The sequence below is a fragment of the Gopherus flavomarginatus genome, chromosome 19, assembly GCF_025201925.1.
Source record: "Gopherus flavomarginatus isolate rGopFla2 chromosome 19, rGopFla2.mat.asm, whole genome shotgun sequence".
Classification (NCBI taxonomy): Eukaryota; Metazoa; Chordata; order Testudines; family Testudinidae; genus Gopherus; species Gopherus flavomarginatus.
The window spans coordinates 9,779,222-9,795,344 of NC_066635.1; the positions used below are offsets into that span (position 1 = coordinate 9,779,222).

The window sequence follows — 16,123 nt, forward strand, 5'->3', positions numbered from 1 at the left end:
AAATCTGCTCCTCCTTTTGGTCACCCCCACTTTGTACCTGGTCCCTGCAGTCTCAGGGGCATCAAGGTCTGCAACTGTCATCTTCTATGCTAATCTGTCCCTGTAGCCAGGACTGAGTACAGGAATCTGCCCCCCCTGGTCACCACCCCTTCCTGTGGCAGACTTTCCCAAGCTGCTTCCCTCCAGGCACAGCAAGCCTCACACATGTCTGCTCAGTGCTGGCTGAGCCCAGAATTGCTCATTAGCCTCTTCTCCACTTGAGTGAGGCTGTGCCCCCTCACAGGGCGGGGTTACCTATCCAGCTCTATATTGCCTTTACCTACTGCTGCTGTCCTTGTTCCAGACTCTTCTCTCCCCCGCCCAATCCCTCAACTTGCTGTTCTTGACTGACACTTCCTTCCTGGCTGCTTTTGTTGTCCTAGGCAGGGAGCTCTGGCCAAGGTCCTTCTCCTGAGAGCTTCTCCTGTCTCTGGGGGCTTCTTCTGAGGCCTTCCTCTGAGTTGCTCCTGCTGCCCTCTAAGCTGGGTTGTTCTTCTGTCCCTCCCGTTTGGCTGCATCATGCTGCCTATTGCTTCCTCTTACTGCTCTCCCCAGTTTGTGTCCCCACTCCCAAACTAGCTTTCCATCTGGCCCCAGGCAGCCTGTCACCATAGCAGTCTGCCTCTTCGCCGTGACCCACCTGTGTTTCTGAGGGGACAGGAAACGTAACTGGTTTTAGGAACCCCATCTTAGCCTGGGTCTCAGCTGGGTTTGAAACAGCATTCGCTAACACATCTGTCTGCACAGGCAAGATAAAACCATGTTCTAACACAGGGGAGGGGTGGTCACAATATGTTTCACAGCAGTGTTTAAACATGGTTCTTTAGGTAGTGTGGACCTTGTCTTAGCCACTTCTGCAGAGCAGGACCAGACATCTGTTAAGTGGAAGTTGTCAGTTTGTTTGCATCTTTTCATTAGCGCATGCACACAATCACAAGTGGTGTGTGAACAAATTGTTCCACAGCAGGGGGATAGGTCCCCTGGGAGCCCTAGATGTGCTGGCATGTGCATTAGCTCAGGAGCCTGCTGAGGCAAATGAGCGCAATGAAGCAGTGTGATGACCGGTCACATCAAGCCCTAGGCGTTGTCATGTTGTCATTTTATTTTTGATCCAGATCCTGGTCTCACTCCCTCCTGAATGTTCTAGACCCATGCTATCAAGAAAGCTCATTTACTTTTTTCTAGGCAATTGGTCTGTGAGATGTTGTGAGGAATGGGAGTTCTGTGCAGTTAGTATTGTTTCAATGTGCTCAACCCACAGGACAGGCGAATAGGTCTCTCTTCCACTCAATAGTGACCTGTTCGGTTGATTCAGGAGGGGAGTTAATTGACTCTGGTGGGAAACCTGATTGTTTGGTGAAAGCAATGAAGGGCCTTTAAAGTGGAGAGGGGAAGTGGTGAATTGGAGTATGCATGCTTTACATAATCCATTGTATAATAGCCTCACTGTTTTTAACAGCCACCTCCAAAATACAGGGTGGCACGCATCAGTCTGAATTCCAAATGTGAGCAGAAAGATTCCTCTGCCTTACATCAGAGCTGATAGTCACCAGTCAGAGGGTAGGAATTGGTTGGCTTTGTAGCAGATGGAGGAAGAACTGCTGCAACATACTTTGCTTGGAATAGTTGCATTAGCTACAGCTGCTGCTAGTTCTCAATGCATGTTTTTGGGTGATAGGCCTTGCCTTGCCTTGCCTTGGATCATGGGTACCAAGGTAAGAAACTAACTTGTCTGCTCAACATGAAAGAAGAGTGTGGGGCTGGTGCTAGAATGATTCATAGCAGCCCAGTCATAAGAAACAGATGACTGGGGGGCTCATCACTGTTCACTTGAGATGAGTAAAGGGTGGTGGGCCTTTTTTAAAAAATAGCCCTGTTAGCACAAAAGCCTGGGAGTTTTTGAGCACTTGCAACTCCCATTGAAAATGCAGGTTCTCAGCAGCTGTTCCGTAGATTAAAGCTAGAAGGGACTATTGTGATAATCTAAATTTGACCTGCATAACACAGACCATAGGGCTTCCCTGAGCTAATTCCTGTTTAACTATCCTATTAAGATCAAGTATTTTAGTGTAGCATTATCCTGCTCTGAAATACACTGGACTGTTAACAAATATCAGGGGGTAGCCGTGTTAGTCTGTATCCACAAAAACAACAAGGAGTCTGATGGCACCTTAAAGACTAACATGTATTTGGTATAAACTTTCCTGGGTAAAAAAACCCACTTCTTCAGATTCATGGATTTTTTAACCACAAAAGCGTATGCCCAAATAAATGTTAGTCTTTAAGGTGCAACCGGGCTCCTTGTTGTTTTTGTGGCCTGTAACAGCAGAGCATCTCCTCTACAGAGACAGACAGTGGAACCAAACTGTTTGATCTCTGTAATATACACGGTGGGCTCTTGAATAATGCCACCAAACTACTAGAACACAGGATTTGAGCTGCGGTCTCCACAGGGGGCATGCTAGGGACTCATCACTCAAATCCTTGCTTTAGCCTTGAGATAACAGGTCTCCAGAAGCAGATGCACTGTTTTCTCTTTTTGATGTTGCTTTCAAAGATCCAGTCTTTGGATGCCTTGTGTTGACTGGCACCATAAGGTGCATGGTGTCTGCCTTATTTCTAATATGAACAAGTACAGCATTTCATTACAGCATGTCTTTCTCTCTCTCCTTGCCAGGTGTTGGCCATTACAATATCACCAGTGTGCCCACCAAACTGGGCGGAGATATTGCTGGAGTAAATATCGTGCAGGTTGCCACCTATGGGGACAGCTGTCTGGCTGTATCTGATGAAGGAGACCTCTTTGGGTGGGGAAACTCCGAATACATGCAGCTGGCATCCATCACAGAGATGACACAGGTTAGGTCAGATGTTCCAATGTTCACTTTAAATGACTTTTTAAAATGATTTTCTATCTGCAACTCACCTGCTAGCCATTGGGCACTATGTAAATAATGGAGCATCTACATAAAATCATAGAATATCAGGGTTGGAAGAGACCTCAGGAGGTTATCTAGTCCAACCCCCTGCTCAAAGCAGGACCAATCCCCAACTAAATCATCCCAGCCAGGGCCTTGTCAATCCTGACCTGCTTCACTGTAACTGTTCTGTACATGAAGCTATAAAATAAGTAGCTATTCCCTGCTCCAGGGGCCTTTGACAACACAATCACTGTAAAGTGACACAGCTAGCAGTGTATCTTCACCCACAATTACTAAGTCCTACCATCCAGGAATAATTGTATTGCTTGTATGAATGTTTTGCCCTGAAAGCCCACGGTTTAGGGCTGTTTCAGGCCAAGCAAGGGAAGTATGCTCTAAAGTTGAGGGCCTGTCCTGGAGAAGGCCCTGCCAGCTTGCAAACCAGAGGTGCTCCAGTTGGAGTGCCTCTTCTGTCTGCAGCTCTGCCAGTAATCAGTCCTTCCAGTAGGCAGGTACGTACCATTTAGGGTTTCATAGGAAAAAAAAGCAACACCTTGAACTCCCCTCAGAAATCTAATAGGTAGCCACCACAGTTGGGAACTCTGGAATCATGTGCTCAGTGCAGGATCCCCTCCCAGAGGAGATAGGGGGCCACATTCTGCTCCAGCTTCAATCTCTAAATGGATTTAAGGTGTAGAGTTCCACTTGCACTAAGTCAAATCACAAGGGGACAAAGGCCCCAAAGATAACAGCTGTGAGACCCCCTGGCTTGAAACAAATGATTTTTAACTTGTCCTGACCATTGCTGCTTCCTGGTCTGACTGGGATTCAGCCACACCCCTCCCATTGTGAACCAAACAACAAGTGGCAGAAGGCCCCACTCAAAGGAGCCAATTTAATGTTCTTAAAATCTTCTGTTTTTAATTCCTAAGTCTATCAAATGAGTTGTGTCTCACTGGCCTTGAGTTTTCTGCAAAGCCCTGCTGTTGCTTTGTCCCAGAGGGAGAGTTGATTGAAGGCTGTATGTTGTGAATTTCAACAAGAGTCCAGCACCTAATTCCTTCAAGCAACTCTGAAACTCCCAGCCATAAAGGGTAGAGACACAGCACAGGTAACTGCATGCTATACCTATAGGACAACATATGAGGGTGGGGCTGCGTGGGCCCAACTTCATTGGATAGATTTTGGATGTACACTGGGGTGATTGAGAGCAGTCTCTGGCCTAATGGAGTTGCCAAGGCAAGACACAGAATTGCTGGACTTGTTTTATTTTTGCCACTAAATCACTGCATGACCTTTGACAAGTCACTTGTGTGTGTGCTGCAGTCCCCTTCTCTCCATACGTATGACAAGGATGAGAATCAATCGCACAGGGACTGGATCAGTTATTGTAAAACTCTTTGAAATCTGCAGATAGAAAAAAAAATGTGTAAGTTGAACACTTAGAACTTCTCTGTTATACTTGTCAGTCTGATGTCAGGGCTGATAGTTTCCTAGATATGTAGACCCATAGCATGCATAGACTCCTTGTGATTCAATATACTTAAACATTTTAAAATATAGCTGCCAAAACCCATTAAGCATAAAATAAATTAAATTTAAGTCATATTTTTATATATAACCCTGAATCCTTTCCAACATCTCATCATTAATTTTAAGGCAGGAAATAATGGTGTCAGTCAACTTCTAATTCAGTACAAAGTCATCTCTTAAAATAGCCACAGCTGATAACGTCATAGCTTAATGTTGACGCTGGCTTGCTGAAATCCTCACAGAAAATGAATTGGCACTTACTGCCTGCCATAGAGTGGGGAATTCTCCTCTGTCAGATTATAAACAATCGCTGCAAGGTGATAGCTTACAAACAAAGATTTTTCATTATACCATGACTCAGTGGGCCATAAAGGCTCATGGTGAATGTTTGCCTACCCCATGTAAGAGATTTAGAAATCTGTAGTTTTTGAAAAATATTACTTGTACAAATAATGCATCCCTTTATTAAGGTTTGAGTCTACAGCAGGGACCTGAGGCTGAGTGAATACTGCAAAAAACAGACAAAAGTCCAGACATTCAGTTGCTTTTTAAAATTTAATTTGCTTCTGTCACCTTTGCTCCTTATGGACATTGGCTTCTGCTGATGGCTTTTACAGAAAAGAAGGTTTGCAGAAAGCTCAGCCTCAGTCATGTGTGAGGTGTGTATTTTTGGCATCCAGTCAGGAAACAGAAATACTAGGTCATTTCTGAGGCAGTGTAGTCTACTGCATAGAGCACTGGACTGGGACTCAGGATACTTGGGTTCTATCCCTGGCTCTGCTACTTGCCTGCTGGATGACTGGGCAAGGCATGTCCTGCCTCAGTTTCCCCAGCAGTAAAATGGGACGACACTCACCTCTTTTGAGACCTGAGTACTTTTATACTTAGGACTGTTCAGGTTTTTTTTAAAAATCATCCATTTCAAATTTATTTGTAATCCTTTTTCAAATACATGAGCAAAAAGTAATCTGACAAATTTAGCCTCACTCAAACTTCTGAGAGTACCAGAAGCATATAAATTGCATCCGTTCCTCCCTACTGGCTCTAACACAGACTTCTACAAAAATCCCCCAGGGTCATTTCACAAGTGTAAATTTCTTCTTAGAGCAAATGTTTGTTTATGGTAAATAGATTTGAAATGTTGACTCAACCTTGAATGTGGCACTCTGGTAATTAAGCAGATGTTTGCCTCATTCAGCTCAGTGGAGAGGTCATATTCTAATAGTTGATTAATATTCAGCTATATTTGAAGGAAAATTAAGAGCAGACCATCAAACTAATGCCATTTTAGTAAATGTTTAGTTTAGTTCCCTTTGCTAATCCTGATGTTTCCCCAGTTTATGGCTAATTATCTAGTTTGGAAGGATGTTTGAGATAATTAGTAGGTTAAGTAGCCTGAGGTCAGACTGTTCCAATCTGAGGCTTCCTGGAGAGGATACTGAGAGCGACTGGAAATGAGGTTAGAGTGCTTGGTCACCAAAGATGTGGTCTTAGAGCCAAGTTTGGGTAATGACTATTCTGGAAAAGGAAATGCTCATCTATCTAACATTGAGCATTCACACCCACTAAACTATAGGTTTTCCAGTGTTTTAGAAACTCTGTCACAAAAGGGCTACAGCCTATGGCCTTCTGGTCTCTTTGGTGAGTGTTTGCAAACAGACCTGTTGAGTGGTTAGCTGTCTTGTCATATCTAGTAGTTCAGCTCTGGGATGACTGGATTCCTTTAGGTATGCACCTCTTAAAATGCTTCACTTTTGTAGTGCAAGGTGGATTGTTTCAGCATTGCCACTTTCCCCAATCAGTTGTCTTCTCCTTCGGCCTCATTCAACTGAACATAGTTCATTGTCCAGCAGATGGAGGAAGCATCCATAGTTTACGTAACCGCCTGAACAATCCTATGGATACAGGGGAGAAAGGTGACTTGTACAACAACAGACATTCTGTATACATTGTTTAGATTCTTGGCCCTAAGAGAAACTTCCAAAACCATCAGTTAACATCCAGGTTCTGATTGCTGGTGTACGCATTCTCTGAGGTCAGAATTGTTTGGTTTTTTCTCAATAGGTGAATGTTCCAAGGCATTTACCATTCAAGATTGGGAAGATAAAGGATGCTGCATGTGGAGGGACAGGCAATGCTGTTGTAAACGGTGAGTTCATTTTTGCTGTTGCAGGGCTCCCGCTGGATTTAATACAGTGGGAGAGGAAACAGATTTTACACTATTGCTATGCCTTTAACAGATGATTGACATTCAGACTTTTTACAGGCTGTTATTTTAAGAGGGCTTGAATCAGGTGTTAGGAATGAAATACTTAGCCCTAGAAGTTCCTGAAGGTCAGAGCTGAGGCATATTGGCACAGGGAGCATGCACTGCTGTTGCCATGTCTATATGATTTAATTCTTCCACACTGTCCATCTGGCAAAGTTCTGAACTTGAAGAATTCTTTTTGAAGTCTCACACCAGAAACAGAGCTGGCTAGTGCCAGGGCTTTGTCACAAATACAAGAGGTTAAGAATGCTGGGACATGAAAGTGTCTCTGTATGTTAGAACAGGCCTGCAGTGCCCAAGGTATATCTCAGAGACAAACTGAAACCACTCAGTTTTAATAATTCAGAGGCAGAACATGATCCATGGCAAAGTTAGAGAGAATTCAAATGCAGGAAGGAGCCAAATAGAAACACATTGTGCTTTTTTAAATAGTCAGAATGACTTGCCAAGCCCAAAGAAAAAGAAAATAGCAGTTTGGGTCTAATTAGATTTGAGCCTGTATTAATTTCATAATAGTGAATGTACTCACAGCATTTGTTTTTATTGTAATGCAGGAGAAGGAAATGTCTTTGTCTGGGGATATGGAATTCTTGGGAAAGGACCAAACCTGATGGAAACAGCGACTCCAGAAATGATCCCACCCACCCTCTTTGGCTTGTCAGACTTCAGTCCGGACACCCGTGTTTCTCGCATTCGCTGCGGACTCAGCCAGTTTGCTGCACTTAACAGTAAGTTTCCAGGCCATGGATCACTGGTGAAACTGTCTCTTCAATTTGTTCCCCTTTTAAAATCTTACTGAGATGTTTCGGTTTCTAAAAAACGCTCCTTAAACGTGAAATGTAAACCTCCGAAATACCACGCTGAAACAATGCAATGGGTTTGATCATGTTTTCAGTCAGACCATCTCAATGACAGATGGCAGCCTGGCCTCTATAGACACTGCTGCAATAAATTCCTAATCTGTGTTCAGTGAAACAGATCTGTGCCCCTTCCCTTTCTAAATTGCAGCCAGCAAATATGTGCATGTTGAACTAACTGAAGCAGAAAAACCACAGTATTACCATGCAAATACTGCCATGACAATCTCAGCAGCACTGTTAGGGCAGCTCTAACTATAATAAATCAAGCTTGTATGTGAAGAAAATACTCTAGCTTGAAAATGAAGACTTGTTAACTAACAAAGGTCAGCACCTCAGAAGCTGATGTAGCTACTCTATCTCAAGAGCAAAAGCTTCCCTCAGTGATAGGTAAAATAACTTGATATTGGCTGAATTTTGGACTTGAGCTGTAGCTAAATGGGAAAATTTACACCATCTCCTTCAAGTGACTTTCCATAAAGTTGGGGGCACATTGACTGAAGAAAGGGAGAGTGCATGTCATTGCACCAAGGTATAACATTTTCAAAAGCACCTAGCCCACTTCTGAAAATGGGACCTAGGACCTTATGTCTCATTAAAAGTTGATGGGAGACAAGCACCTAAGTGCTTGTCTATGCTCACAGGCTGTACTGTTCTTGCTGCTGCTATAGTTAAAGTGGTGCAGAGTGTTTTACACAGGTGTTTCCAGTCTCATACAGGAATAGCTGTAAAACTGTGTCCAAACAGGGGGTTCTTCCTCTAACTATTGCAGTTTTTAAAAAAAAAATCACACCCCTGCTGAAATAGTTAGGCTTTGTTTACCCAGAGTTCTTTCACTGGTATAAATAATTTTTGAAATGGGGACCCAGGTAACATTTTCAAAGAGCACCTACAGTGAGTGAGAAGCCTCAGACCTCTCTAAATGTACTGAATGCAGTTTTGCTCTGCCCTGATTGGAAGCCACCACTCTTAAGGAACAGATTTATCAGATTTAGAGTGGTGGCTTTATGCTGGATTGCACTGTCTTTGCTTACGGGGCTCATTGTAGCTCTTGCGCTGATGCGTAAAGTTAAACATCTTGAAGGTCACATCACTGCCCTCTGTCCTTGCAGCTCCTGCTTTGACTCAGACTGAGGATGGAGCACCTGGAGCTTCTGTTGATTTCAGAATTCTCTAGTGGACTCTGCCAGGCTGTTCTTTTAAATAAAATCCTGCACTTAGAGCTGGTGGGTGGGTGGAGGAGAAAAGATACAGACCAAAAACTTGTTTGCCTCTGTTCCCTGAGCTCTTCTGTGAAGACAAGAGAACACTTGAGAGAGCAATATTAACTAAACTTACAGGACCTATGGGTTTTTCCTCCTGGATTTATAACCCTCTGGTTATTGACTAGAAGGCCATACCTCCATAAGTATCACATCTGCAATCCCTTTCTTCGTAAATAAAATTACTTACTTCATATGTGAAGACCTTTTTAAAAGCCATCTGACCCAGGTTTTTTGCTTGTTGCAGACAGAGGAGAGCTGTTTGTGTGGGGCAAGAATATAAGGGGGTGCTTGGGGATTGGAAGAATGGAAGACCAGTATTTCCCATGGAGGGTAAGTACACTGCATTCAAGCACAACCATGCCCTAGGGGTAGTGAGGCCTCACCCACTCAGTGCCTAGTTGGGGATTTTGGCACTGCAAGTAACATGAACACTTCAAATGCAGGATGATCTTATCAATTCCTTCTCAGACTACCTGACCAGAAGGGATGGAGTCAGGTCAGAGCCATGTGCTGTCTCCAGTTGTTCTGGCATTTTACAGTCTGTACTGTAGCAGGAGAACTGAGAGATTGGGCTCTAGTTAAGTGCTCTGTCAAGCAAAGATGGCCAAGATTATGTCAAACATGGTATGAAAGTTCATTTAAATTAAAGAAAAAATCCCCATACCTATGTCCATGGAGCATCGAGTTTGAAAGTGTCCGCGCATTTCAGACAAGATTTTCAAGCTGTCACCCTCTGAAACTGAGGCTCCTTTAAGGTAACTCGAGATAGGCTTCTGTAGCAAAGCTCACTTAAGCACATGGCACAACTGTCTAGCTTTGCATTTAAATTCTCAACTTACATGTCACATGTGCATATAGTTTTGGGCACATGAAATATCCTTTTTAAAAACAGAATAAGGGAGAGAAGGAAAAAACATTAAAGCAGGGACCATTTTGTGCAGAAGTGCAGTTTAAATAAGTGAGGAGGAAGTATTTACAACTTTGATAGTTAAGATTTGCTACAAAATTATATTATGGTAGTTAAATTTCTACAGTAATTAACAGGCACAAGTGCATAAATTCTAACTATTCCATTTCTCGCTGGACAAAGTAGATGGCAGTGGTGTGTTCATTAAAAATGGTCAGGAATAGGGTGCAATGCAGCTTACTCTTCCTTTAAAAGAGGTGCAGCATGAGTGCCACCATATATAGTGTTCTGTTTGCCTTTTCCCTCATCTACCATAATTACAGCAATATTTTGCCTTCTAAGGAGGGATAATAGCTATCAGCCATTAGCAGCTATTTCATTCCTCATTGAGGACTGCACATCTGAAACTCTAGTGTTCAGCTCTTCTTAAAGATCTCAATATAACTTGCATGACTAACCTGCTTGTGTTCCCAGTTCAAAAATTCACCCTTGTCCTTAAAGCCTGGGAGACTCTACATGTTAGAGTCTCAGTTCAACTGTTCTGTCTGTCCTCAGTGATTAGCTACGCCAACCTGTATGATGCTTAAACAAATCATCTTGCTGTGTTCTATGCCCCTTCCACTCAGAGTGCTGCTTTCAGAACAGATGGGCTGGGGCTCCAATCCCCTGTATTTCCCAACAAACCAGGTCTGATTAGAGCTTTCTGCTCGCTCCATAAATGCATTATGTGCTTCCATGGAAAACTACTAGAGTCTGCGCTTTACAGCATGTTGATGAATTCTGTAGGGTTGGCTGTTTCTGTGCCTGTGATTGGAGCTGACGTTGCTTCAATCTAATCTCAATTTCCCAGACTGAACCTCATCACCAAAATGTTCTATAGCTTGCACTTTAAAAGCAACTCAGCCTGGCTGGTATGGGTGCATGCACACAGGTGACAGACAAAGAGCCTGAAAGCAATTTTTCTTTTCCTGTTCCAGGTGACAATTCCAGGCGAGGTAGTTGATGTGGCTTGTGGAGTTGATCATATGGTAACTCTGGTTAAATCATTTATCTAAGAGCTGTGCTGTACCTCAGCTATGCATGGGGAATGGCTGGTAAAAGATGATCACATGCTGCATGTGTGCAGTATTATATTACTGAACATGAGCACAAAGGCTTCTCCTTAATGAAAGAGTGAAGAACCTCTGCGGTGCTTGGAACCTTGTTAACTGTTTTTTCATATCCAGAGTCTCCAGTTACTCTTGGGGAGAGAGCCTTGCATTCCTCCCATAGGGATGGTGAAGAGATGAGCATATCAGACATTTTTAATTGGCTGCTGAGAAGAGTCCAACCACCCTGCTGCCAAGACCCCAGGCAGCAATGTTCTGCTAATGTGTAAGGATTAAGGCAAGAAGGGGAGCTGTTTTATGACCATTTTACTGTTCCTCCATGAGGAAATTGCAGTACGTAGTATTACGTGCACTTACTTGTACAGATGTATACTCGTTTACAGCTCTACTGCCATCACTGCTGTCACTTTCAGGGGGTGATGGCCTTAGCCAACCATGTTTCCTAAAGGAAAAGTTGTATTATGGGATGAAATAAATACATGCTGACTAATACACTCTGGCAGAACTATTCTTCAGCATCTGGTACTGGTCATGCACTGTTTGACCCATGTCCTTGTGTGTTACACACGAAGCAGAGCTGCACTATGTTTCACTCACCTGTGAGTAGATGAAGGCAGAGCACAGTCTTGCTCTAGTGTAGGTAGACAAAGCTTTCCTTCCTCCAGAGAGTTAACGCTCCACCATTGGACTTGACATTCCTTCAGTGCTACAGATAGATTGGAGTGAGAGCCCCTGTGTGTGGGAATAAAGGAGCAGTGATCTACATATAGACATACCTTAAGGTATAAATTAACTACAGCAGCACTGGTAGGATGCCTTGGGTTTCAGGATGAGTGTAATTGTCTATAAGGTTCTAACTCCTCATACTCACATCTCCACCCACAACTGCTGAGAGTGGTGCCAACAGTGCATGGCCTCTGCCCTCCTTCCCCAATGGGGGCTGACAGGAGCTAAACACTTAGAAACCTAAAAATAGATCATGAGATTGCCAACTTGAGGTTCCTGTTTTTGAAAATCTAGGCTAAGGCAGAGAGTCCCAATTGTAGTGGAATAGGGTGGATTTGGGAAACCTGGCAGGAGTATCTTTGCAAAAGTCCAGGAATGAACCCAGGGCCAGGACTTGGGGGTAGCAAAGACACCACCTTTGTACCTCTGGCCATGCTAGAGCCCAGAGTACAGTGGGCACACCAGACCCAGAGGGAGGTGGCAGGACATGACATCACCTGACTTCTTCCATAATGTGCCATGAGCTCAGCAGTCCCTTCTGAAGCTGGCTGCTCCTTTCTCTACCCTACACACACTGAATCCCTTCAGGTAATTGCCCAGTAAACAACCATGCATCTGTCCATCCAGCTGTTGCCCACATCTAAGCTGCTCACTCCAGCTCCAGTTTTTATAGGGATGCTGACTGCTCATTTGCTTTGAGTCATGCAACCCTGTCAGCATGGACTCCACCTGCCTGCTTGTGTCCAGCATACCCCAACCTTCCCTCTTTGTACATCACCTCAGAAAGCTGTCTGGGCAGGGAGTGAGGGTTCTGTGGAACATCCAACTGCAGCTGCACTTGTCTAGCCAACAGCATCAGCCTCACTTCTTTGCAGGTAAACAGAGTCCAGCAGCAAGGCATAAATGGCTAATATATCATAACGCTCCCCTCCAATGGGGATACTCACCACATTCCAGTCCTTCGATGGCAGCCAACCAAAGGTGGCACAGTTAGGAAACCTGAAGAACAACAGATGCTGCCATCTCCAACCAGGGTGAAAATCCTAGAGGGGAACAAGATGATATTACAGGAGTAGGTTTGAGAGAGACAAGAACCAGAACTCTAGTAGTAGTAGATAACTCATAGTCTTTAAGGTCAGAAGGGGCCATCAAGAGAGTATTATAACAATAATAGATCATAGTACCTAGGAGCCACAGTCATGAATCAGGATCCCATTGTGCTATGTGTTGTACAAATACAAAGCAAAAACAGACACTCCATGCCCAAAGGAGTTAGTTACAATCTGAGTATAAGACAGGAGGAGGTGACAGACTGACACAGTAACAATGAAACTGTATTGGGCAGCATGATAGACGAGGTCTCAGCACACAGCTAACATAATGGGAAAAAAGTCCAGGCACCACAGAGAGCTTTCAGAAAGAACTGTTGAGTTGCAGAAGTCTGCTGCTATATTTAATTAACATTTCCTCTTGCCTTGGTAGGAAAACATGGCTTTACCATTCTTGAATGGTAAAGAAGCATCAGGCACCCAAGAAATTTTCATCTGGGAGTTCAAAGGAGCTTAAATTAATTAGGTGCTCAGCTCCCATTGCAAGTCAATGGGAGTTTTAATGACAGATTCCCATAGGTCCTTTCATACTAGACTACAGCAGTGTATTCCCCCTGCTGGTGTGCTGGTACAGACACAATCTGGTAGGGTCCCATTATCCAGTTTATAATCCACAACAAAACTTTGCCTCCTACTCATGTGGAGTTATTCATCATCTCTAATGAGCCTTTATAATGATGAAAGGTTTTGGAAACGTCAGGTAAATGAGTCTATATTTATTCTTTTTGGTTAACTTTTTTTAAAAAATGCTCTAACCAGTTTAGAGAGGCACAATTTTTCCATGCAGAAAGCTGCGCTGGTTTGATCCAGGGACTGTATTAAAGTAGTATTAATCCATCAGTGCTAGTACATAAAAAAGGAAAAGCAAGATGATGGATATTTTTCAGTATAATTTTTTTATATATAGGGGAGCTCGGTAAGCTGTTTGGGGCAGGAACAGTGTGTTTATACAGCATCGAGTTGGTCCATGTCTGGGACTCCTAAACACTATGATAATACAAATAAATAATAAACATACATTTATAAAACTAATACAAGATGGTTTAAATTTTCAAAAGAAACTAAGCTAAGCTCTATTGAAAGTCAAGGGGTTTTAGGCTTCTAAGTCACTTAGGTGCTTTTGAAAATTTTACCCATTGTGTCCACACTTGAATTTTCAGTCATGTTTAAACATGTTAATACAAGTGTAGAGACACATGTTTATTGCTAGTCATAGCTAACACTGGGCTGTTTGAATTAGGGTAACTAACAAGCCACACTCCTACACTGCCCTGTATTTTCAATAGGATTTGCTATCCACTTACTGTCCTAACCTGTACCTAGCATTAAGCTGCAGTCTGTGGTTAACAACAACAAGCAACAAATGTTTTCATCCTGGCACTAACTTTGGTGGTTCAGCTACACTAGAATTCACACTTGTGTTAACTAAGCACTACTGAAAATTCAAACATAGACAAATCCTTACAGCTTCCCTCATCAACAATCCAGTGATCACCCCACCGCACTATCTGAAATACCTCAGTTATTTCCTTTTCTAAATACAGGGAAACAGTGCCATCTCCCAGATACCCCTCCACAGTAACTGGTGGCAGAGGTTGCTTTTGTTCCCTGTACATTCATAGATCGCTCCCTTCAGGCTGAAGAGTGTTACTGCACTTTGAATTGATATGCAGACTCTCTGGGAGGGTCATTTCCTTCACTGCTGAAGTGCAGCCTGCTCTGGGTTCAAACAGGCACCTCGTGCCAGCGTGCAGCAACTGTACACACCAGGTCAGGACAGGAAGCATGCAGCCTACTAAAGGTTATTGCAGCTACAGGGGAATTTAGGAAGGCAGTTATAACATTTAGGCAGGATGCCAGGACAAGCAAGCTTTCCTTTTTGGATCTTTAATAAGTGCAAGTGGCCCAGAACTTATCTTAAGCCTTAACAAGATCTTTTCGTTCAGGGTCTCTTTTTAACCTGGATTTTAAAATTTCTCTCTTGCCCACTAGCTAGTTGTAACCCTAACAGGCAAAGAACCAACTCCTCTTCCTTACTCCCCTCCCTTTACTGAATACAAGCAAGCAGTAAAATAGATCAACTTATAAGACGGCAGCACTGACAGAGAGGGAGCGTCCAAGCTAACATTCAGATGCGAGAATACAAAGCAACACTACACAGGCAAGGTAACTGTGTCTAAGCCTTCAGTGCCCTTCCAGCCTCTTACTGTCTGCCTAGACCAGTTTCCTACTTACCAGAAAGGGAATTACTAGTGGAAGCTGATGACTTCCGGGCTGGGATCTGCATTTCCTAGGTCACTTGCTCATCATGCTGGTGTCTTGTACCGATGGGAGCGTGAAACAGCAGTGACAGCTGTGCTGGGGAAACACTGAAGCTTTCTAGTCAGCCTGCTGGAGGAATAAATCTAAGTGACAGGAGGTTACCTGAGTGGAAGATAACTTGGGGCCTCTTTTTGCAATTCCTTGTTTTCTAATTAACGGCATCATGCTGTGAATATTGAAATACAGGTGAGGAAAGGAAAGTCCTGGTTGGAGGCTGATGTGTGAAGGATCATCCTGCTTCCATGGCAGCCTAACTACAGGTGGGGGGGAAGATGCTATACACTAGTTTATAGCTTTGTGAGAGAGGCAGGGAGAGCTACCAGTGAACCGGAACATCTATATTTGGAGCCTTCACGCTCACTATGTTAAATCCAAAGGCATGTTACTAATGGAACTGGGCTCCGAGGACAACTGCTCGCCTGAACAGTCAAGGCTCGGGGGATATTGCTAGAGCAGTAAGTGGCAGATTGTGAAGTTAGTCAGACAGCAATGGGAGATTGGACATTTTGGCCAAAGACATCTTGACAACCCTCTTTCCTTAGGAGACATGCTGTAGAATCCCCAAGGGCAACACAGTCAATGCGAAATGGGTGCAGACAAGACTTCGGTTTTTAAGGGTTCATCTAATACTCCTCATACAGCAAAACACATAGATCTCCGTTTATGAAGGGTGGAGGGATGCTGCCAGGATTTCAGCCCATTTCTGCTCTAGGGTCAAAGTTTCCCAAAGGACAGGGTGCTTGGATCAAGGACTGTCTCCAATGGTCAACAGCCGCCACACTTACATAGCATTGGAGACAGTGGATAATATAGCCTCACTCTTGTGATGGAGGTAAATATCTGTATATTGCAAATAGGGAAACAGACTCAGAAAATATGGCTTGCACCATTTCTGGCTCCCTGAATCATGCTCAGGCTCCTCAACCACACAGCACTGAGCAAATTCCAGGCAACTGTCACACTGGCGGTTTTTAAGAACAGTTTAGACAAATGCCTGTCAGGGATGGGTCTATTTATTACTTAGTCCTGTCTTCAGTGCAGGAGTCTGGGCTACATGACCTACTGA

The 16,123-nt window shown here is 43.6% G+C and overlaps 1 protein-coding gene across 7 annotated transcripts in view; it reads left to right on the plus strand.

Moving 5' to 3' along the window:
• The window catches only part of RCC1L (RCC1 like), a 74,518-nt gene that overhangs the window by 18,128 nt on the left and 40,267 nt on the right, over positions 1–16,123 (plus strand). For 5 of the 7 annotated variants that reach the window (XM_050929489.1, XM_050929488.1, XM_050929490.1 and 2 more), the window contains exons 7-10: positions 2,717–2,898; positions 6,558–6,642; positions 7,317–7,490; positions 9,129–9,214. In XM_050929489.1, coding sequence (XP_050785446.1) covers positions 2,717–2,898; positions 6,558–6,642; positions 7,317–7,490; positions 9,129–9,214 — 527 coding nt within the window. Of the gene's footprint in view, positions 1–2,716; positions 2,899–6,557; positions 6,643–7,316; positions 7,491–9,128; positions 9,215–10,768; positions 11,393–16,123 lie in introns of those variants that run through there. The other 2 variants (XM_050929484.1, XM_050929485.1) reach the window with 2 other exon arrangements.